The sequence below is a fragment of the Poecilia latipinna genome, unplaced genomic scaffold (assembly GCF_001443285.1).
Source record: "Poecilia latipinna isolate Pla-1442-1.1 unplaced genomic scaffold, P_latipinna-1.0 Scaffold3055, whole genome shotgun sequence".
NCBI classification, from domain to species: domain Eukaryota; kingdom Metazoa; phylum Chordata; class Actinopteri; order Cyprinodontiformes; family Poeciliidae; genus Poecilia; species Poecilia latipinna.
Window position 1 is genome coordinate 17,355 of NW_015115671.1, and position 24,137 is coordinate 41,491.

General features: G+C 41.9%; 4 protein-coding genes across 4 annotated transcripts in view; 2 read left to right on the forward strand and 2 right to left on the reverse strand.

The window, feature by feature from the left end:
* Positions 1 to 4,186, forward strand: part of gstt1b (glutathione S-transferase theta 1b) — a 10,529-nt gene extending 6,343 nt beyond the window's left edge. Inside the window, exons 2-5 of the mRNA XM_015022594.1 lie at positions 902 to 989; positions 1,057 to 1,207; positions 2,196 to 2,372; positions 3,731 to 4,186. Coding sequence (XP_014878080.1) covers positions 902 to 989; positions 1,057 to 1,207; positions 2,196 to 2,372; positions 3,731 to 3,928 — 614 coding nt within the window. The 3' untranslated portion in view covers positions 3,929 to 4,186. The remainder of the gene's footprint in view (positions 1 to 901; positions 990 to 1,056; positions 1,208 to 2,195; positions 2,373 to 3,730) is intronic.
* A 900-nt stretch (positions 4,187 to 5,086) lies between these two features.
* Positions 5,087 to 7,277, reverse strand: LOC106939993 (uncharacterized). The gene is made up of 3 exons (XM_015022591.1): positions 7,119 to 7,277; positions 6,585 to 6,920; positions 5,087 to 5,593 (listed from the first exon to the last, which is right to left on the reverse strand). Exons 1-3 carry the CDS (start codon positions 7,275 to 7,277, stop codon positions 5,087 to 5,089), a joined length of 1,002 nt encoding a protein of 333 aa, XP_014878077.1.
* akap19 (A-kinase anchoring protein 19) lies at positions 6,695 to 7,889 on the forward strand. The gene is made up of 2 exons (XM_015022595.1): positions 6,695 to 6,989; positions 7,143 to 7,889. Exon 1 carries the CDS (start codon positions 6,717 to 6,719, stop codon positions 6,975 to 6,977), a length of 261 nt encoding a protein of 86 aa, XP_014878081.1. The 5' UTR covers positions 6,695 to 6,716; the 3' UTR covers positions 6,978 to 6,989; positions 7,143 to 7,889.
* A 3,597-nt stretch (positions 7,890 to 11,486) lies between these two features.
* Positions 11,487 to 24,137, reverse strand: hibch (3-hydroxyisobutyryl-CoA hydrolase). The gene is made up of 14 exons (XM_015022593.1): positions 24,003 to 24,137; positions 23,451 to 23,493; positions 22,312 to 22,443; positions 21,266 to 21,350; positions 21,108 to 21,188; positions 20,927 to 20,979; positions 18,490 to 18,568; positions 14,963 to 15,108; positions 13,835 to 13,921; positions 13,665 to 13,723; positions 13,485 to 13,566; positions 12,984 to 13,103; positions 12,821 to 12,854; positions 11,487 to 12,153 (listed from the first exon to the last, which is right to left on the reverse strand). Exons 1-14 carry the CDS (start codon positions 24,032 to 24,034, stop codon positions 12,038 to 12,040), a joined length of 1,149 nt encoding a protein of 382 aa, XP_014878079.1. The 5' UTR covers positions 24,035 to 24,137; the 3' UTR covers positions 11,487 to 12,037.

Genomic DNA, 24,137 nt, shown 5'->3' on the forward strand with positions numbered 1-24,137 from the left:
AACAAAACTTAGCTCGTTTTTTTTTTTTTTTACTCATTTATTCAGCACCGAAAATGATGAAAAACTTTCTTTACCTGTAAATTTGTACCTAAAACTCCTAAAGTTACAGTTTTAGCTTCTCTTGGTTCAGATATTATTTAAAAATCTTCCACTTTGAATTGCATTGTTGCTGAAAATGAGCTATCCCTGCCAGCATGCCTTGGTGGGCCCCATGTGGGGAAAAGGAGGGCAGACCCTATGGGTCCCATATGGGTTTGCCCATGTAGGACCCATGTGGGCTGTGGCCCCACATGGGTCCCACCTAGGCATGCTGGCTGGGATCTAAATAAAATGATACACGTTGCCATCCAAATATTAATCCACAATTTAATAACTGGATGAGTAATTTTCACTGCAGATGCATCTTTTGCTGCAGATGATTGTTTACTAAATGAATGCTGTTGTTGCATTTTAGGTATAAAAATCTTTTATTTCTTATATAAAAATGGATTTAAATGTATTTGCAGCTTTAAATGTACTTAAAGAACGCTTAAATGAAAAATCAGCCAGACGTGTCATTTTAAAAATCTGATTAATCGTCAGTATAATCGATTACTAAAATAACTGTTGATTGTGATTAGGGCTGCACCGATTGCAGCGACCTTTAACCTCATCTGTTGACTTTGATTTGGACCAATATCAACTTTTTTTTTTAGTCTGAAAAGTCGGTAAGTCAGAAACTGATGTTAGAATTGGACAGAGGTGGATTTCCAGATGTTTGTGGGTGTTGATGGGATGGGTCTCTTATCTAAGTATCGGCCAATCGGTGCAGCTGTTACGTTCCCTGCAGACTTCCTCTTCCTCCAGGAAGTCTCGTTTTGCCTGGTTTCCTGCTGGTCTGCCATGTTTGTTTGGGTTCCAGGTGAGCATTTTGGAGATGAATTTGGGAAAATCAACAAGATCAGAAAAGTTCCAGCACTTCGAGACGGAGACTTCTGCCTGGCTGAGAGGTGAGTGTTTGCTGAAAGCGGCGGTTTCCGTCCGGATGCGTCCTGACGAGCCGCCGCTCTCCTCCAGCGTCGCCATCATGCTCTACCTGGCCGAGAAGTTCCAGACTCCGGAACACTGGTTCCCGGCCGACCTGCGGCTGCGCTCCCGGGTCAACGAGTATCTGTCCTGGCAGCACATGGCCATCCGGATGCACGGCTCCAAGATGTACTGGATGCGGGTAGGTTCCCCAAACCCCCACGCTCATACTGGTCCAAACTGGTTCCAGTTCAGGACAAAGACACGTTTTAATCAACAGTTAGACTGTTTTAGCAAAGGCTTTAGTCTGGTTTAAAAAATAAAGTAAAATTGGCACTAAAATAAAAAGAAACTGAATAAAAACCAAGATATTCTTAATATCAGCTGTTACAAATTTCCCCAAAAAATGTCCCAAGGACCGTCCTTCGTTTGACCCTGCTGACCTTTAGCAGCAAAACGTTTGCTGGTTCTGACCCGATGCTTCATCCCTCTGAGACTTTTGGTCGTTTTTGACTTTTCAGATTTTGTTAAATCAATTTTTCTCCCATTTTTTCCTAAAGAAAAGAAGCTGTGTAATAATTATTCACATGTTGATATACACAGATAAAATATGATTAAATCTATTAAACGTTGAAGTTTAGCAGCTTCGAGTCTCATATGGCCAAAATATTCACTTCGTTTTATCTCTGTTATTTTATGCCTGAAGTAAATCAACTGAACTTTTGCTCCTTGAAGCCAAACAAGGCAGAAAACTGATTGCGATCAGTGATTATTGATCTGATCAGTTATTAACCAGAGAACCAGAGTGAGACCCAGAACCAGGTCAAAGGCTTCAGACAGAACCGGTTCAGCCCAGGACGCCTTAAAGGGCCAGGCACATAGATCCACTTTATAGCACAATCAAGATAATATGTTGCCTTCAGTTGTTTTAAAAATGATATTTATATAAAATATGAATTCATAATTTAAATCCTTGAGATTGGGTCTCTGCCTCTTTAAGTAGCTCCACCTCCAGGAAATCGTCCCAAAATGGCTCCTCTATTAACCCTTTAATGTTTTTATTGAGCTATAATGAGCTCAGCAGATGTTTGCTAATTGCTGGTGGCTAGTCTGAAGGAGCTGCGCCTTGAAGGCGGGGCTAGGTCCAGTCAGCTGAATGGTTGCTATGGAGAATGAATGTTTGTCTGCAGGTCATGATTCCTAAGATCATGGGGATCGACGTCCCGAAGGAGAAGATGGACGGAGCGCTGGAGGACCTGAACGCCTCGCTGACCCTCATCGAGGAGAACTTCCTCCAGGACCGGCCCTTCATCGTGGGGGACCAGATGTCTCTGGCCGACCTGGTGGCCATCGTGGAGATCATGCAGGTGAGCTGAAAGGGTTAACTGGGCCAGAACCAGGAGCTGGTTGCTCTGGAGGGAGGGGATTTCCTGTCGGTGTTTATCCAGGGAGGCTGACACCATCCTGGCTCTGGACATTCTCCAGACTTCCTGAAGGTCCTTCCAACTGCTTCTCACTCATTAAATTGACCTAAAATTTAAAAAACGAGGGATGAAAGTGATTTCTAAAGATCTGTTACCATCTGATGAATCCTCATGACGAGCCAAACCGAGCAGCTAGCTGTCTGGCTAACAGCAGAGCGAAGCAGCAATGAAAACCTTCAGGATCCGTCGGTCGGTGAGACCAGGAATTCAGCCTGGAAACAAGTTCTGATAGCAAAGCAAATATTCAGTTATTAAATATTTAGTAAACGATAGCAAGCTGAACATGCAGTTTGCTAATATTTGGAGCAAAATATTTATCTCCAGTTTAAACATTCAGTAACAAATAAAAAGTTTGAGTTAGCTAGCTAAACGTTTGGCTTGCTAAGTAAATATTTTGGCCCTGAGTTAAATATTTTTTTCTTGCCAACTAATTATTTAACTGTGTTCTAAATTAAGTTAGCTAGCTAGTTAGCTCTGAGGTAATTTTTTTCTTGCTTGCTAAATATTTAATTAGCAAACAAAAAATGATTTACTAACATGATGTTTTTGCTGGCAGGCCAGTGTTTAACTCTAAGCTAAATATTTTTGTTTGCTAACTAAATATTTAGCTTCGAGGTAAAAAGTTAGTTAACTTGTTAGTTAGAAAGCTAAACATTTTTGCTTGTTAAAAAATATTTCGCACTGAGTTAAAGCAAGATAAATATTTAATGAGCAAGCCCAAATTTAGCTTGCTAACTAAGCTAGCTAACTACTTTTCCTATTAGTTCAGAGCTAATTACTTGGTTAACAGAATGTATGAAATGCGATGCTTCTCTGAGCTCAAACCTGAATCTGACTTTTCAGCGTTTCTGTTTATCAGACAGGAAAGTTCAGCTGAAGGACGACGTGACTCTGGTACCTTATCCAGGCTTTACTGATGTTTTTCCTGCTGATGATACGTTATTGAAGCATGAAGAGGAAGTGATTCCTTACCACTTCCTGAGGATGAAGAATTGCTGCTAAGTCAGCAGTGGTGATGCTATCAGATGAATGTTTGCTCCACTTTGCACTGAACTGCTTCATAATCTCAAAATATTTAGTTCTGAGCCAAATATTTATTTAGCAATCTAAAGATTTACAAGCTAACTAAACACAAAAAGCTCAGAAGGAAACCTTCATGTTGTATTTTGTTCTGAGCGAAAACTTTAGTTATCCGCCTGACTGACACACGGTAACGTTTCTCTTCTTCTCCTGTCCTCCAGCCGCTGGGCGCCGGGCTGGACGTGTTCGAGGGTCGACCGAAGCTGAGCGCCTGGCGGGACCGAGTGCAGGCCTCCATCGGGAAGGATCTGTTCGACGAGGCCCACCAAGTCATCCTGGGGGCGCAGGACGCCATGAAGCAGGTGGATCCCAGCAAACTGGAGCCCTTCAAGCCAAAGATCCTCCGGCTGTTCTTCTGAAAAACAGGAGAATAAAACAGATGTCGTAACAAAGCCTCACCCTCTGTTTAACTTTTATTCTAATGATCCGCTTACAAAAACCTGAAGGTCTGGGAGACAAATGGTCTGATTATGTAACCGAGGAGTGAAACATGATGCTTCTGAGATTTGTGGAATGTCGGTCATTAGGCAATCGGCTCAGTCCTGCTTCATAACCCGTTTACTGATTTAATCTGTGGTAATCCTGAACTTCCAATAAAGCTTAACTAAGTAACAGTTTGGGATGATTTGGTGTTTGGAGTTTTGAAGATAAAGAGAAATGTGGGTCGGAGTGAACTTTAAAGCTTCGTGGTCAAGAAAAACAGCCGCCATTTAAAAAGAATGGGGAGGTGCTGCCACCTGGTGGAGGAAGTGAAGCACCTGCTGTCATGTCCTAAACTTTAAGAACTAAAACCAACAAAATTCACATAGAAAATGATAAAAGTCAGACTAAAGAAGTCAGTTTCACAGCCTTTGAATCTGTTTAACTTTTCTATATTTGTTACCTTAAAACCACAAACTTACAGCAGAAATATAATTTATTTCCCTCAGAAGGAAAATTCAAGTGTAAAACTATTTGATCAGATATTTCACTTGTTCAATAAATATCTATTTAGAAACTAAATATTTACCTTCAAACTACATATTTAGTGGCCAAGCTAAATATTTAATCTACCATCTAAATATAAATTGTGCAATAAATGCATAACTTACTTTGTAAATATTTAGTTTGAAGGCAGATATTTATCCAGTAGCTAAATATCTAGCTTTAAACTAAATATTTAGTTTGAAGCTAAATCCTTGGGAAATCGGTATGTATGTAAATATATAAATATGTATCTTGTTTAGTATTTAGTTTGAAACTAAATATTTGCTTGACTATTTTGTTTTTATATTTAAAATATTTCGCTAAGAACTTAACTTCAACTAAATATACCTTTACAAATGAATGTTTATTTTGAAGTTGAATATTTTGTTTGCTAAAAAATATTAATCTCTGTTACTAAATATTTATCTCCAAGCTAAATATTCACCCAAACTGACATTTATAAATTAACTTGGTGAAAATATGACCTTGATTTTTTTTTTTTTTTTTTTTGCTAAATAACCCGCATTACTGCTGTGTCCGTCAGTGGATCGTCACGGTGTGAACGTTGTTTGGGTTTTATTGTAAGCGGCCCTCCAGCCCCGGGCTGTTTGTTCGTCCAGCAGGGGGCAGCAGCGCGCCGCGCCGAGCCGCAGCGGCGCGGCGCGCTGCGCCCCGGACTCATCCAGAGCGCCGCTGCGCCTCGGCGGAGATCCGCTCCGCTCCGGACCGCCTCTCCCTCCTCCCTGTCTGCTGCGGAGCTCCGGCGGCCGCACAGCGACCTGCTGGCGGCGGAGGAAGCCTCCAGCATCCCGGGATTGTTCCCTCGGTTTAAACCCGCTCAGATTATCTGTAAATCTGGCACGAAGCGGCGCTTCATCCAGAACAACAACCCACAGAAGAGGCAAGTTGGGTCCGGATCTGGGATTTTGCTGGTTTATTGGACTGCTTGTGCAGGATTTCATCCCTGAACGACCTTGCGTTGTTCCTGCTGTGGACGGGAGGATTTTCCGGGAATTGAGAGGAGTGGGATCGCTTTCCTTCACCTTCACGCAGATAAAAGTATGTACAGCTCCGCTGGATCACATTTCCACCAACATGTTTGTATGAGACTCGCGTTTGCTGTGACCTCGTCTGCCTGATGTTTGATAACCTTTCGGCTCTTTAATGGGGTCAGAAGCCCCCCACGCCCACTCAGACACACTCCGCATGTAAATCATTGATGGCCTGCACCCTGCGTGGAGGAAGATCCCTGAATGAAGCGCATGCTGGGAGAATCAGGCTGCAGAGGAACAGATGGGACACACAGGCTTACACACACACACACACACACACACACACACACACACACACACACACACACACTGCTCGGTGTCGCGCCACACTGTCACAGGCAGAGGGATTGAGTCATAAAACTCTCCAGGACAGAGGGTGAGGGGAGGCCTTGACCTCCAGTCCGCCCCCCTCCCCTCCTCCCTTCAGCTCCCTGGTCATCCTGTAGATTAGGTTTGACTTGGGACCAAAACTGCAACATTTGTTCCATTTCCAGCTGCTGCTTTCGCAAACCAACCAAACCCTTTGAGCAACCTGTTCCCCTCCTGGCCTGTGGGGGCGCTGCACCAAGAACCACTGAAGGAAATGACACAAAAACCTCTGAAAACCTTCTTTCAAACAAAAATGGAGTGGCGTCAGATTTTAGCAGATTTCTCTTTAGTCTTTGGCTAAAGACAATGAGCCATTTCTCCTGTTAGCGCTATGCTAGCACGCTAGCTTTGGTTGGATTTACCCAGGATGCCCTGCACTGTAGTCCGCTTGACTTTCACATTCAAACCGCACCAGAGTTCACTTCAAACAAACCCAGGTAGAGGTTTGCAGACGGACCAGTTTGTGTTCAAACCTCCTGAAACGAAACGAATTTTCTAGTCAAACGTGGGATTTTACGTCCACTTTGAGGTTTCTAAAAGCTTTTCATCTGTTTCTGTTGAAACAGATTTCACTTGAGTCACCTTCTGGAACATAAACCAGTGATCTCTTTCCTCTTGTTTCCCACAGCTGAAGCATGAGCCTCTCAGTCGGACGGAGCGGGATGTTCTGATCGCCCAGCTTGGCTCTCAGCGATGGAATCCAGTGGATGACAGCAGCTGAAATCTCCCAGACGGAGGAAGACGAGGTCGCCTCCAGAGCATGGGCTGCGTCAAATCCAAGCGGAGCGCCGCGGCCTCCCAGCACGCCAACTCCACCGAGGGGAAGCCAGCGGGCGAGAAGGCCTACCTGGTGGGCGGGTCGACGCCGGGCTTGGCGGACGGCTCGCCGCAGGTGAACGCAGTGCTGCTGGAGTACGCCCAGCGGCTGTCGGAGGACATTGTGGCGCGGGCGGTGCAGCAGTGGCTGGAGGTGGACAGCCGCTACAGCGACATCCCCTACATCGAGTGTGACGTTCCGTGACGGGAACCTTCAGTCCTTCACGCCTGGCGGCGGATTAGTCGACGGGAATCCGCTCTGACTAGACGAGATTCGTCCTGAAACCTTCCTCCAAACCGACCAAAGCGCTCTGATCCGGACTGTGACAATGAGGTGAAAGATTACCGGTGAACCCAGGAATCCCGTCTGACCCTTGACCCTAGATTGGAAACTCTCTCTGGAGCTTCTTTCACTGCCACTACTTCGCCTTAACCTCCGCCCTCTGCCACTAGGGCCTTCTGGGCCGCTGACGATGCGCTCTCCAGATTGGGAACTTTGACTCATTGGACGAACCGACGAGACGTTTCGGTTTTGGTTCGTCCACTTTGGCTATGTTCACACAGCAGGTGAATTCACCCAATTCCGATCTTTCACCAGTTTGTTAAAAAATAAATCTGATTATTTCCAAAGCATCTCAATGCATGTCATATTTTATTTGACTTTTACGTCGATGAGGTGAACATACGTCATAATTCTGCACCAGAAGAAGAAAGATGTAAATCTGGACATAAACAATGAAAATTATAATTATGAATTGATGAAAGAAGTTTGAGTCAGTTGGAAAACTTTTAAAAATACAATTTCATTAGAGTCATTTCCATTAAATAAAGAAAATTAAATTCACATGAAGAAGACCACTTCCTGTTGTCTTCTTCATTTCCTCCAGTAGTAACTTCCTGTTGTTGATCTTGCGTGTTGCCGTTGCAGTAAATATACTAACTTTGCAAAAACTTTCTATTGAAAAACGTTTTTTTCCAAATTGGTGTGTTTCCTTTGAGTCAATTTATTTTTGTAGTTCCAGTTTGCATAATTTTAAGGCGAATAGAACCGCAGCTGGTGAGGCGCATCCCAACGCACCGCTTCGGGTCCAAATCCACCGAACAAACGAATATGCAGAAAAAAAATCGGATTTTAGCGAAATATCGGAACTGAGCCTGAAGACCTGCTGTGAGAACGTGAACTTTGTGCCGCCATTGATACGTTGGTGATAAACTTCCCCTGGTTGCTTCAGGAAACTCGGCAACCAAACCAACCAAATACCCACTGTGGAAAAGTCTGAACCCGTCTGCTCAGACAGACGGGCTTTGTTGATGGGTTCAGTTTTTCTTCCGTTTCTTTTGTTAAATTGATGAAAAACACCAAAGAAAACAAAGTTTGACAAAAATAAAAGAGGATTTTAGCTCCAACCAAAACCTGAAAACGAGTTTCAGGACTGGAACTAAAAACATTTCAATCCCGTCGTCATCAAACGTTTTCCAGACTTACTGAAACTTTACAAAGTTTTTCTTTGGGTTTTATGAGCTTTTTTTTTTTTTTTTTAACTTACAAACCTGATGGTTAAAAATGTTTAAATTCACAAAATGACTGAAATCTGACTTTATTTTCGCTCAGTGGGATGAAAAAATATCAAAACTCTGATAAACAGGCAGCCAAACAGAAAACTCAGATCTCCAGCAGAGAAACAAACAATATGAAGAATAACTTGGAAGAGCTAATCATGTCAGACATTTCCAAATATTTAAATTAGTATTTGCTGAATGAAATAAGTGGATGTTTATTCTTGTTACAGCAGCCATGTTGGATTTTAAATTCCCTATTTTGAAGATATAAATATGATTTTTTTATAATAAATCAAATAATTAGACAATTTGTGGAAAAAAAATTCTCCACTAGAAATCGGTTTAATTTTGGGATTTTTTATGGATTTATTTGAAGAAACAGGAAGAAGTTTATTCGTTTCATGTCTAATTGGGTCATCAGAGGTCAGAGGCTTCAACAAACAAAAAACAGAAAAAAATCTGATGAAAAAAAATAAAACTGCTAAAGTCCAAAGAAAAACATCCAGAAATCTGGAAGGAAAATATAAAGAAATTCAGAATAAATTAGAAAAGTTCAGCTCAGGTTAAATATGCCGCCCCGTTTGGGTCAAAGTCAGATCGGGTTCTGTCGGTGTTCATCCAGATTGAGACCTCAGAGGCAAAATCTGTCAAACATTTATGCCTTCATGGTCATAAAAACCTTAAAATGAACCAAAAAGGCCACAGGAAATAGTTTAAATGTCTTCTGGTCTTGAAACTGTTCTGTGGCGTTAAATTCCCGCCTGTTTAAAATAAATCAGGTTTCATTTGGTGATGGTTTCTCTCCTCTTGTCCGACTGGCATCGTGTGATTTTTGCGTCTCCAGGGAGTTTTAAAGATCAATAATCTTTATTAAAACTTCAGCCTTCCATCAGAAGCTTTAGGAAAATGTTTTTCCCGTTCGGATCCAAACTGTCGGCTCAGAGTTATTTAAAGTGGAGCAGCAGAAACTGGCCTGAGACCAGCGGAGGATCGGAGGGAAATGCTCCACAAATCCAAACGACTCAAAGCTGCAGGAAAAAAACACGTCGACCTCATAACGGGCACAGGAACGAGGTTTTATTCTACAGCCTTTTCATTAAAGGCCATTTATGTTCTGTTTTGGAAAACTTTATAACTTTTTGAGCCAAGAAAAAACAAAAATCCTCTCCAGGAATCAGCTCTGTAGTAAATGTTTCTGCACAAAACACAAAATCAGCAGCTTTAGAGCAGCAGTGTCCAAAGTGTGGCGCCGGGCCACTTAGAGGCCAGGGAAGGATTTCTGTTGGGACTCATGTTGGTTTCTGTTTGTAGCAAATCACATATCTGAGAATAAACTGTTTTATTTCATACCTCATCTTTGCTCCAAAAGAAAAACTATAGAAGATCATTTGTAATCAAATCATAATTTACATTTCAGGAATAAAACCTGTGGTTATGCCAGTGAGTCTGGTGAGGGATGAATTCAGGAACAAACATAAAAAAGTGAAATAATTTTAACTGTTGAGGAGAAAAATTGTGGACCCATAAAAAAAAGCCATTTGAGTTTCCTGAAGTTTTTCTCGCAGCAGCAATAATTTGAGTTTCAAAAGATAAAAACAAACATTCATTTTTCTAAGTTATTTTCTCCATTTTGTTCATTCATAAATGTCAGTTTCAGCTAAATGTTTAGTTAGCAACATTTAGCTCGCTAACAACATATTTACACTTGCTTTGAGCAACGAGCTAAACACTTAACTAAGTATGTAGTTAATGTTGGAAACTAAATATTTAGTTTGCTAACTAAAAAAAATTCTTTGGACAGATATTTGTTAGCTCCAAATTAGTAAAGTTTTAAAATTAAGTATTTAATTTGACTAAACTCACATTTCTGAATAAATTATGGTGAAAATAAGACTTTGAAAAATTAACCCTTTTTTCTGACAGATTAATTATTGCTGTTAATTTTTGACTATAACTTTACAAACTGAACATTTTCAGATTTTAGTTTTGTAGTTTCTGCTCACCTTTAGTTTCCTACCTGCAGAACTAAACCCTGGAGGTTTTAAAGGGCCAGTTCCACAAACCTGCCTAAAAATTATGTGATTTCATAAAATTTTATTTTTGGTTTGACTAAAGATTTCCCACTAATTACAATATTTAATGTTTTGAGGTAAATAAAGTCGGACGTTGAGACGGTCGATGATTGTTTTCAGTTTTTGGTTGTCATGATGAGAGGAGTGAGTGAATATCAGGAGGAACGGTTCCTCCTCTTCTCCAGGCTGAACCGTCAGCATGTGGAAAATCTGCTGCCAATAAACAAGTCATGCCTTCAGCCTGAGTGTTTGCTTCAGAGCAGGTCAAAGGTCAGGCTGAGCGAAGGACAAACAGAAGGATTTACAGCTGCAGAGCGTCAGTTTTACGGTGGAGGAAGCATTAAAACGGCTTCAGGTGAGACTCACCTGTGAGGTGAGAACAGGAAGCTGCCAGCAGGACGTAAACACACCTTCCATTTCACTGATTCACCAACGTGAAGCAGCAAACGTCCCAAAAAAAACAAAATGGCTGCCAGGACAAGGAGACGGGCCAAACTCCAGGCACGGCGGTGGAAGGCTGATGCTTGGGGCTCGGAGCATCAGGACAGCTGTGACTGGAAAACAAACTAAATACTTTTAAATGAAATATTTAGGATAGCTAACATTTAGCAAACAATATTTAGCTTAGCTTGCTAAATATTCAGATAGCAAACTAATTTGGTTCAAAGAGTAAATCTAGATTGTTAACGCATATTTAGTAAGCTAAATATTTAGATCAAGAACTAAAGGTTTAGTAACAAACATTTTGCTTGCTAACTAATAATTTAAAAAACTAAATATTTAGCTTGCAGCTAATAAATCTCAAGCTAAATATTAAGATAGCAAACTAATTTTACAGCCAAACTAAATACTTAGTAACTAAATTACATATTTAGCTTGCTAACTAATACGAAAACTAAATATTTAGTTTGGAGAAACCATCTGGACAGACGGACCAGAGCTTCACGTCTGGAGAAACTGGACCGACGTCAGGCAGGGGGATGGTTACCAAGAAGTTAGCAGCTGAAGCTAATGCTAAAGTTTTAGTTTGCTGCGATAGGAATGCTGTGACTGGCGCACATTTCTGGTTTTGATACCATAAATGAAGCTGTTTATGATTTTATTTGATTTATTTTCAGTTATTTTGATCACATTCCAGGATCCGGTGAGCAGCAGACAATAATTAAACTTTAAAATAAGACAAGCAAACACATCACTTCCTGTTTTTACCTTGAAAAAATGTCGGTTATGTAATAAACTTTTTTTATTGCTTTCTGCTTCTGACTCATAAATAATGCAGAGATGGAGACGCCATGTTTGGGAAAGTGGTTTCACCACAGAGCAATTAGCTGATTAGAAATAAACCAGAAAACAGATTTCAGTTTAATGAAACTATATTTGATTTCTCTACAGTCACTAGTAAATCCTGTTGCTGCATTATTAATAATTAAAAAATAACTAAATCATGAATGTTTGTGCTAGGAGAGAGAAACCAGGAAACAGATGAGCGCGATCCGAGTGGCATCAGCAAACACCCAGGGGAAATGTCATAAAGCACTCAGCGGTGAGGTCACTTCCTCTGCTGGCTCCAGAGAGCTGCTCCGATCCAGGAGTCTGGTTCTGATGGTTCAGACGAGGCCCGGCGGTGGGTTGGTCAGAACCTCAGGTCCTTCTCCCCCAGCGAGGCGAAACAGTCGTCCACGAAGCGGTCAGAAACCTGGTCCAGCGACGGCGGCCTCCAGCGCGGGTTCTGGTCTTTGTCGATCAGAACTGGAGAGGCAGAGAGATTCCTGACATTTCACCGGGTCGCGTGATCAGCAGCAGATCGCTTAACGGCGGCGAGGAGCAACGCGAGAGCGAGATCTGATAAACCCTCCAGGCTGATTTTAGACTGAAATCTGAATCTGATGGAAACGAAGAGAACAACGAGCACAACTGGAACAAACCGGATCCAACTGGTGAAAATCTGTAACTGGGTTTAAACTGGACTGTGAATTACATGATAATTTACTGTAAATTCAACTGTAATAAAAAATAAACTGGACTGAACTGGAGTGGATTTCTTTGGACCAGAACCAGTGGTTAGCGCCGCTAACCAACCCTAAAGCTCAAATCATAAACATTAGCTCTGCTGATGCTAAGTGCTACACAAACACAATATTTAGCAGAAGCTAATGCTAAGTGGCTATTCAAACATGTAGCAGAAACTAATCCTAAATGCTTACATCAACATAAGCTAACACTAGAGCACCACATTCATTTAAAATTATATCTGCTCTAGAAACACTACAACCCTTTGGCACCAATTTAATTTTGCTCTTACTATCTTATCTGCGGAGTTCCCCAGGTTCTGTCCTGGGTTCTTCAACATCCTACAGACTCTACAGAGCAGCAGGACGTAGCCGCTGGCGCTCAGCGTAGCGCAGCGCTAACTCACCTGCCCGAACGCCTTCGTAGAAGTCATGGCCTCTCTGGAACGGCAGAAACAAACCAATCAGACGACAGTTTACTAACACCGACAACAATCCAGCGGCCGGGCCAGAGAAGTCGTCACGTCTCCAGACCGAGTTTAAAACGCTGCAGAACTCTCCGGTTCTCACCATGCAGGCCTGGCTCAGCCGGTACTCCATCACCAGCACGTCCTGCAGGCTCATGGCGGCGCCGGCCTGCAGCTGCCTGAAGGTGACCTTCAGCGACGTGGGAGACATTCTGGACAGAATCTGGACAAACCGTGATCAGAACCAGAATCAACACAGTTATTGTCCCGGCTCGGTTCTGAAGAGACACTCTGATGCAGTAAAAACGACAGAAAAATGATAATATTGGATTATTAATGTTGCTGGAATCAGGCACAGAAGACGTCCAGAGTTGTCTTTGTGAATAAGAAACGGTTTTATTTACCTGAACACAAAAATACCCAAACCAACCCTAACCCCCAAACTGGGTTAGTAATTACGACAGCAGAACTTTAGAGCTGAACATGGTCCCAGTTCAGCCGACGCTGCTGCAGAGCGCCGACCTGCAGGCTGTCAGCAGCTCCTCTGGCAGCAGGTTTCTGCCACTTTCTCTCCTCTGAGTGTAAATCAGCCTTAAAGACGAACCTCAACTTGTTTCTTAGCGAACTCGGAGCCGTCGGCCTTCAGGTTCTGCAGGATTCCCTCCACGCTGCTGGAGCCGAACAGCCTGGGAGGAGAACCAGTTCACACCAACCACTGAGGGTTTCCACCAGTTCACCTACTGGTTCAATGCAACATGTCAGTTATCACACTGTAAAAACTCACCTGTCAATATCAGATGTATGTTTGTCCAAGGCGAACGGTTTATCAGAGTCCAGATCACTCTGTGGACAAAACCACGACTTTAGATTCAAAACCGCCCGATGGTAACAAACATTTAAAAATCCATGAAGTAATGAGTGAAAACAGCATAGCAGCGTCTTTAACCCTCTGACCTGCGTCTGGAAGGACTCCAGCAGTCGGGAGACGTCTGAGTCCGATGGAGACTCCAGGCCAACGAGCCGCTGCTCCAGCTCTGGAATCTACCAAACAAAACTTCACATTTTTGCCTTGAGGCTGAAATGTGCTATACAAATACAATTTGACTGATTTTTATTAGAACCCAATCTGATGGCATGTGTCACAGACGACATACAGATGAAACCAGATATTTACATAAACATCAGAAAACAGAAACAAGCCAACATCCCCGACATTACAGCGTTCCTGTTTTTGCTCAGTTAGGATTAAAGAAAACTTGATTTTTTAAAAACTTTTGTCAAACTTAGAAGTTTGCACCAACGTTACCGTGACTTTAAACTGTTTTGGAGAATCTATGTCTAAGTGCAAACATCCTAGGAACAGGTCAGGATGGAGACCGGTGTAGCTGGTGTAGCGCTTTAGCATTAGCATTAGTGCTTTAGTTCCCTAAAGCACTAATCATAAATATTAGCACTGCTAACTCTAAAGCGCTACACCAACACAGTATTCAGTCCTCAGAGACAAAGACCTTGATTTCTGGAGAAATGTCCTGGTCTGATGAGACTGAAACTGTTTGGGCTTAATGGCCACCAGAGACGCTGCTCTTGTACCATCCCAACTGTACCGGGTCCAAATGGGAGTCCAGGTGGACGATGTGCCCCAACATTTAGCCAGGTGGTTCCAAGATGGCTTCCAGACTGAAAACTGACCTAAAACATTCTGTCTTATTATTCCAACATTTATCACATGAAAGCTAATTCAGAGCTCAGACAGGAAGCGTTCAGTCTGGATAAAAATGTTCTTATGGGATGTAAATATGAAGTGACAGAGTGGAGAGTCAGATCTTCGTCCTGTGATTCATTTTAACAGGCTTGGTTCTGATCCAGAGCCCCAGCAGAACCATCCGGCCGACGCTCTGTCCTCTGCCGCCCGCTGCTCTGACCCACACCTGGCCGCCGGGCCTGTCAGGACCAGTTGGCACCACTACAGTAAAAACCCTGATTCACCCACTGACTCAACATCTGGCCCAAACCGCAGAGCGCCGGCCCGACTCAGACCCGTTCAACCCTCGTTAGCGTCTCCGCTAGCTGGAGCTGCTTCACCTTCTTAGACTCTACGAAGTGAGTGGCGACGCCGGCGCGCTGGACGTCCCGTCCTTTGAGCCGGAAGCCCGTCAAGGCGAGGAACAGGCCTAGCTTCCCCCGCAGCCTCGGCAGGAAGTAGCCGCCTCCCACATCAGGGAAAAGCCCTGTCAAAATAAAACAACCACAGCTGAGGTGACTCTGAGGTCATGTCAGACTCCTCATGATAAAACACATCGCAGGTTATTTATCTGTTTCTCCTGTTCATTTGACCTCCAGCTGTGTGTTAATGTGGTGGATTCCTGTTAATATCATTAAAGGGATCCATGCAGGGGCCTTTCATGATGTCAGACAGTTTTCATCATCTGAGACTCGTCATGTTAGCCGGACTCGGATAGGCTCAGGAGGTCCTCCGGTCCAGCGGCTCCACGCAGCCAATCACAGAGTCTCCTGGACTACTTCCTGTGGCTGGGCCACCGACTACTTCCTGTGGTTGGGCCACCGACTACTTCCTGTGGCTGGGCCACCGACTACTTCCTGTGGCTGGGCCACCGACTACTTCCTGTGGTTGGGCCACCGACTACTTCCTGTGGCTGGGCCACCGACTACTTCCTGTGGTTGGATGGATGTTTTTATGTTGATTGGTTGTTTTCCTTAATTAGCTGGATGTGTTGGTTGTTTTTTTAGTTGGATGTCTGAGTTGTTTCTGAATGAGGTCTCTGATTATATTATACATTTTATTTATTTATTTCTGTTGTTGCTTTAAAGAACTAAAACCTGCTGAGCTTGCAGTTTGTGGTCGTTTCTACTTCCTGTTATGTTTTCGTCGATGATGTTTAGGTTCGTACTCCTTACAGGATGGAGTTTCTCCTGGTCTCTGGGTTTTCACAGCCTTTGGTTGAGAAGAAAGCGGCGGACATGACAGGAAGCAGCATGGATTAGATGAGCTGACCCGATTTACGGCTGGAATATTAGAAATGTGTCAGATTATAGCTTTTGTTCAGGATGCTGAAGGGGGTCAGAATAAATCTGATAATCCGGTTACAGGAAGAGTTGATGTTTACACAACAGTTTGCAACATAATCGAGCGTAAATAAAGCAGAACAGAGAACCTGAACGGTTCGGTCTGTTAGTCTGGAGACGCTGCGGTGAGACTTTCAGGGTAATCAGGGAAAAACCGCATGAACCAACGGATCAGATCGTCTGAACCAGCAGCAGCAGATTCACACTGCTTCATCCACAGGAACCACACCAGAAAAACTGAAGACAACAGCCTGAAAACATCGACAAGTTCAACTGAGACGTTTGACATTCAGCCACATTTAGCTGCAGGCCGGTTCTAAAGAGGTCCAGTCGGTCCGGTACCGGTACCAAGATAAAGGCTTTAGGAGCCCTGGGTCTTTAAACCATGAAACTTTTCCATCATGATGATTAAAGTCATCTTCTTGAGGTCCCAGACAACATGGGCTGCCAATGGGATTATAATCTAGATTAAATCACTGACTGACCGTAAAAGTACCTGTAAATATATCAGAGCTGAACCGATTAATTTATTACCGGAAGAATGGGCAACTAATTTAGTAATCGATTAATCATTGATTGGAGTATTCAGAATCAAAGTTCGGAGCAATAACTAAGCAAAACTGTAAAACAATATAAACATTTAGATTTAAGATCAAAAAACATCTTTGTCTGTAAGTCTGTTCAACCAGAACCAGGACCAGAACCCGTCTAGTGGCAGTTTGAGATTCACCCGGTTCTGGTTAATTTGGTTCTGATTCACCTGGTTCTGGTTCACCTGGTTCTGATTCACCTGGTTCTGATTCACCTGGTTCTGGTTCACCTGGTTCTGATTCACCTGGTTCTGATTCATTTGGTTCTGATTCATTTGGTTCTGATTCATTTGGTTCTGGTTCACCTGGTTCTGGTTCATTTGGTTCTGATTCATTTGGTTCTGATTCACCTGGTTCTGATTCACCTGGTTCTGATTCATTTGGTTCTGATTCATTTGGTTCTGGTTCACCTGGTTCTGATTCACCTGGTTCAGTAAATAACTTTAATAAAATGTATTTTCCAGGTGTAATTGTCTTGATTTTCACTAATCAATAATTCAGCTCTCTGTCTTTTAGGATTATTTTAGTAATCAACTATTCTGACGATTAATCGGATAAAAAAATTGCCATATTCTGGAGATTTTTTATTCATGCCTTTTTTACACATTAGAATTATAAATAGACGCAAATAAATAAATAATTTAATTCATTTTTTAAATAATAAAATGAAAATAGGCTTCCCTAAAATTCCCAAATGATCAATCATTTGTTTAAAACGATGCATCTGCAGCTAAAACATAAACATTGACATGCAGAGTCTGTATGCTAACAATTAATCGATTACTAAATGACTTAACGATTATCTAAGTAATTGATTAATCACGATTAATCGTGTCAGTCCTGGTTCCATTTCAGTATGAGCTCCCAGCCCGTCTGCCAGCTGACCAGGAAGCGGTGCCGAGGCGAAGGCGGGGCAGCCTGTGGCGGTCGGAGCGAACCGGCAGCAGATCCTGCAGCGCTGCATCATTGCTGCGGCTCTGTGCGCTGCAGCATCTGGCGGCACAAATCAATCACTGCCTCATTTCCTCCTGGTGGCCTGGAGAAAATCCCTCTCAACAACCAGACCCGTCATCACTTCCTGTCAGCATAACCTTCACGCCCGATTCCAGGATCGCTTTCTGTTCACTGAGGCTGCAAATCTGTTTCCAACTCTCCAACGTTCCCTGAACGCACCACAACACAGAACCACAGGCTTCCCAGTGGAGGCCAGAGAGACGGTACTGGTACCAGTAGGCAGACTGGACTCTGTCAGATCTGCAGGTTTTATTTCGTTTCAGTTGTCAAGCAGCTGAACCCTGAGATGACAAAGCAGGATCAGAAACGGGCTGACAGAATATTCAGCTTCGGAATTATGAGAACTAATTCATAAAAATATTGCATTAAAGTCGTCATAATACAATAATAAAATCTTTAAAATGCAAAACAACAGCTGTAATATGAAACAGCACAAGAATAAAATTCTAATAACAGAAAAATATAGTTGAAATAGATTCATAAAAATATAATAAATTGGAATAAAGCCTTAATATTACAAGAATAAATAAACAGTAGAGAATAAAATCACAATAAAACAAGAATAAAGTGGAAATAGTGCAAAAGTAAAATATGAATAACATGAGAATGAAATTGAAATAAAGTCGTAGTATGAGAATAAACTTGTAACAATATGAGAATAAAGTCAAAATAATTAGAAAATTATTGTCAATTATTTTTGTGTTAATGTTTATTTTACTACAGATTAAAACTTTAATCTGAAAATAATCTGGATTAATTCTCATAAACCTGAAACTCAGTAAAACCTCAGAAAGTCAAAACGTCTGGAAAAGACCAGGACCAGAACCAGAACCAGAACCAGGACCTGAACCAGGACCAGAACCAGGACCAGGACCAGAACCAGAACCAGAACCAGAACCAGGACCAATGGCGGCGTCTTACCGATGGCGGTCTCCGGCATGGCGAACAGCGTCTTCTCTGTGGCGACCCGAAAGCGTCCGTGGACAGACAGACCGACGCCCTGCAGGAGGAAAACAGAATGAATCAAAATGAAAAGCCGACCGAGGCTCAGAGAACAGTCCAGTAAAAGGAGAGCGAACTTTGACTAGACCATAAAAACAGAAGCTTCCATGGTGACAGAACCAGAATCGCAGCTTCCAGCAGGAGAACTGAACCGGATCTGAACCTCAGCTCATCTGAACCAGGCAGGCTGAAACCCAAAGCCGGCCCCAGACATAATCAAACTGAGCACACATGAAGCTAACCTCCGTCCAGCAGGGGGCAACCAAGAGCATGAGGCTTCATGCATGAGATAATCCTGACATGAAACTGTATTTGAGTCTCAGCAAAAAAAAAAAAAAAAACAATAAAAAACTATGATTATACAAGTTTTAAATGTTTCAATTTACACATTTTAAGACAAATTTACTAATTGTGAACATTTGTAGAATAATTATCTTTGGTAAAACAAGATATATCGTCAGTATCGGCTCATTTTGTAACATATCGCATCGGTTTGATTACTAAACCTGGATTGATATTAATAACCGATTTATTTCCATCTGCTTCCTGTTTGTGTTTCTATAGATGAGTGGAGCGATGGGCTGCACAGAAATGTATATGATATATTGGTAAATATCGGTTATCGGCCCACATATCAGTGCATTCCTTATCATCTTAGTTTGATATTTACGTTAAAAGTTTTCAATTGACTTGTACAGTTGCTTCCATTTCTTGAAGATAAAATCAGATTTTATTCAGAATGTAAATGTTTTCAGATAAATTTGGAGGAAAGAAACAGAAATTTCCTTCAGTCAGTGAAATGTTGACCAACTGAACTCCATCCTGACATCACCAAGGATTCATTCAACAATGTGATGTTCAAGGAAATGGGAACAAAATCTCTGTCAAAAGGTGCAAATAATAAATCAAGGACAGTTGAAAAGAGACACCAGGGTTGCCATGGTAACCCAATTTCAATCCTAGTGTGTCTCCAGCAAAACAGGTTCAACCATTATATAAATATATGAGATCCATGTTGATCCAAATGAGATTCAGATCAATCAGAGTATTGATCCCAGATCTGAAAATGATCTGATTCGTTTGTTTTGGGGATTTCTCGATGATTTTAAACGTTTTTATGAAATATAGTTTGAAGCAAATAAAAACAGTTCCAGGTTTTCTGGAGGGAGTTGTGAGTCAAACAGCAGCAGGACATTCTGGCACCAAATAAGGCGTCTGGTCCGCCTGATGTAAACAATCATCCGGTTCTGATTTACAACCTGCAGGCTGGAAACCTGGAGCAGAACCAGAACCAGGGAGCTGGGACATCTGCCTGAAACCGTTTCCTCTCAGCAGCACTCAGCCGGTGGCGACCAGAGGTCAAAGTTCACAGCCGACCCATTATGTCAGAGGGAATAGGTCCGATGACTCAGCCTCCGCTCTGACAGGTCCCAGATCCGGATCTGATCCAGGACCTGGTCCAGGATCTGATCTGTGAACAGGAAGTCTTTCCATATTTGGACCGGTCCGTTTCACCCTGCGGAGCGCTGCGTCATCCTCCTGGTCGGTTCTGTGCTGACGTGACCGACGGGCCGACCTCAGGCTCAGAAACTCTGAACTGAACATCATGATCACTGCGGATGTTTCCAGAGCTTCGTCACATTCAGCAGGTATCAATGTCTGCTGCCACTTCGGACCAGTCAAAGTCCGAGTTCTAACAGTCAGGAACCCGTTTGTGTCAACGGTTCTGCCCCAGCAGCAGTTCAGTCACCTCAGGGTTCCTCCAATCAGAGGCCAGCTTCCAGGTAACACAGGAGCAAAGCTCTCTACTGACACCTGCTGGCCCGTTTTATCATCGCAGCCCATTAATAAAAAATAAAAAATTTTAAGCCCGATATGAAAAACTGAGAGGTTTTTTATTATTAAAACTAACTGTTATTACCAGAAAAAAGTTGTAAAATAAAAAAAACAAAGTTGTTTTAATGAGAAAAAATCTTGAATGAATTGAGCGAAGCCTCAGTCTTTCATTCTTTCTCCTAAACATTCAGTTATTTCCACAATTGTTTCAAAGTTTCGCTACTGATGACAATTTGATGTTTATGAGTTAAAAAACGAAGAATTTCTTTAAGATGCTCAACTCATTTAATTTTAAAAAATTATTTCTAGTGTAGGAGTCTCAATTAAATCCCCACTTCATTTGTCTAGTATTACAATTCTATCCTGGTATTAACATGACTTTATGCTAGTATTATTACAACTTTATTGTAGAATTATTATGATTTTTTTGTGACTTTGTTCTGGTAATTAAACTGTTTTTTCTCCATCATTCTAATCAGGATGAATTAAACTAAGATGAATTATAGAAGGTTAATCTCACCCCTCCCATTGTTATTCCATCAATAATGGCGACATACGGCTTCCTGTAGGAACCTGAAAAGACAGAAAACCTCTTAGAGGCAGCAAATCGCATTTAATCCCGATAAAACTCTGAATCTTGTGGTTTTGAGGGGACAAAACATGGAAACTCTCAGCAGCTGGATGTAAGCACTGAATCAAACCGATGGCGTGGTTCAGCATGTACTCCTCCCGGAAGAAGTCCTGCGCGAGGGAATCCCCGACCTTCCCTGCTTCTGTGACGGCTGCGAACGAAAAGAAACAGCAATGAAGGAGAATCCTGAGGAAGGAGCAGGAAGAGACCCTGGGGTTGACCTTTCACCTCTGATGTCGCCTCCAGCACAGAACGCTTTCCCTCCTGCTGCTTTGATGATCACCATGTCCGTCTCAGGGTCACTTTCCCATTTCTGGAAACAAAAGTAATTCAATAAATCATAAACATCCATCAGTTAATTACAAAGAACTGAATCTGTTATCAGTTCAAATGAGATCAAAACAACAAAATAACAGTAACTAAATAAATTAGTCTGACAGCAACAGGAGCTGAATCAGCCAATCAGAAAGCTGCTCAAAATATTAAATAAACTTTTATTTTACCTTCAGTCTGGAGCTGCAGGACATAAACGGTTTAAACGTTACAAACATCACCTTCAGGTTTCTATAAAACATCTCAGTTTTCTCCATGGCTGCACTGATGGATGTTTTCTAAACTTTAAACCCGACCTGCTAACTTCACTTAGTTCATCTGAAAAGTCGCTTCTTAGAGAATCGTTCGTTTGATTTGATTCTGATCTTTAGGGTCACGATTCGATTCAGACAATTTTTCTGTTCAAACATTTTAACAATTCTGTTTAAATAATGAATAACAAGAGAAAAATACAGTGCAAAAAATAAAATGTATTTACATCTCTTCCACCAGGTTGCATCAGTTTATATTTAAACAAAAATAGGTTTGTGAGTAAATGTCTGTATGTTGAATCCTCAGCATCAGGTTAGCTTGGCTGTCTGTCTTTTTCTTGAATAAAAAATATGAAAGGATTCATCAAAACTCCCGCGGTGGTGAGTGGATGCAGAATGCGATAAGCAGTTCACTCAAAACTAGGAGCGGAAAAGATGAACAACTTAAACCCACTCTGAAATCGATTTCTGAGAATTTCCAGGATTAGGAATTGTGATTTTCTTGCTTTTCTCTACAGAAACAAAAAGTTTTGCCAAGTTTTCAGGAATTTAGCAAAAACAGGATAAATTTTGTCTGATTTAATTCAGTGAGTAAAAAAGATGGACGTGTTTTTATTGGTGTATGTAAACTTCTGGATCGGCGGGATGGATAAAGTGTTTGTGGGTCGACGGCAGAGCGGCTCCGCCCACCTGCAGCTGCGGGTGGATCCGCCGGATCATGCTCAGGTTGAGCGCGTTCAGGACTTTGGGTCGGTTCATGGTGATCACTGCGGCCCGGCCCGCTTTCTCCAGCAGAACCTCCGGTTCCACGTGACCCGACATCTGGAGGGAAACAGAAACATTTAACGCTAAACAGATACTGATGAAAATACCAGAGGAAATAATTCAGTAATTATCATAAATTACTGAGGTCCAATAGCTGCATAACTTTAAGTTTAAACTGATTCTTTTACACGTTTAACTGACTGAGATGTTTTTCTCTTTAAGTGAATCTGTCAAATAAATCTCAGTGATGGATGGAGAGCAGATTTATTAATATAATATCTATATAACTGAGCTTCATCCAGAGGCAGCAGTGGCTTTAATCAGCTGAACTTCACCATCTGGATGAAGCTAAAACCTTCCAGACGCTGAAATTCTCTGTTCTGTTTCTGTCTTCAGCTTCCCACTGGTTCTGATCCAGATGGAGGTTTTTTCTTCTGTTAAAGGAAAGTTGTTGTTCTCTGCTGTCGCCACATGCTTTGCTCAGTGTGACGGGTCGCTGCAGCTCAACTGACTGCTTAAATCATTTTAGATTTATGACTAGTTCTTATATTTACTGTTTATTATTTGCATCCCACTTATTTTTATTCCTATTTTTTATTTTTATCTGTCATTTTATTTATTTTTTATGCCTATTTTTTTTTAATTAATTTGATTATTTTCTTTTTTCTATAATGATTTAACTTACATAATTTAATTTTGACCAGTTATTATAAATTAATAAAAATGTAGGTAGCTGCATTGCAGCAAAAAGGTTGTGGGTTTAAATCCCATCCTGGGGTCTTTCTGCATGGAGTTTGTTCTCCCTCTGGATGTGTGTGTTCTCTCCAGGTACTCTGGAGGTTAATGGTTTGTCTGAATTGTGTGTAAATGTCTAAACAGTTTGTGTCCAGAACGTGTCTGGTCTGCAGATGTCATCCTCCACCCAGCAGTTGGGTTATTGTTAAATTTAAATGGTGAATTAAGGTTTGAACAAATGAGAACCTTGAAAATCAAAACCTTACAGAAATCTGGTAATCGGTGCCGGTCAGTAAAGGTCAATCGGTGCATCGTCAGCTGATACTCACCATGTGAGCCTGGATTCGCTGCAGTCTGCAAAGCGGCTTCAGTCTAAAAGACAATTGATGATAAACAAGCTGAACATGAATAGTACTTAGTGTTGTTTTATTTTATTACACCGCCAGGCGGCGCCAACAGGCCTGACTGTGATTCTAACCTAACCTTGAACCTGGTCCTGAAATAAACTGGTTAACTTTGTTACCTGTTACACTCAGTGATCAGCCAGAACATTATGACCTCTAATTATCTTCCTGCATTGACGCCTGGTGGTGATATTAGGGATAGTGAACAGCATGTTAGCTTTGGTGTTAAAAATGTCATTAGAAGGCGAGAAGGGGTTTGAGGCGGTTAGTTCAGAGTCAGTTTAGGAGAATGACGTTTTGAATAACATTTTCACTGGCTGTTTTGCCAGCTCCGCAATGACTCTAACAGACACGGTCTACACATTAAACTTTTAAAACAACAGTTTCTCTGTTGTTACAAGCAAAAATGTCTCGACTAACGTCTACAGCAACTCCACTTCCTGTACAGCTACACCAGCTTCCGGTGACAACACATACCTGCAGGCAGAAGTCAGAACCGTTAGTGGCATTATTATTAATATTATAATTAAGATGATCTGATCAACTCTGGGTGGCCAGAAGCTGCACCGCCGCAGAGCTCCCGGTTCCTCTGTTTACTTCCTGTTAGAGCGA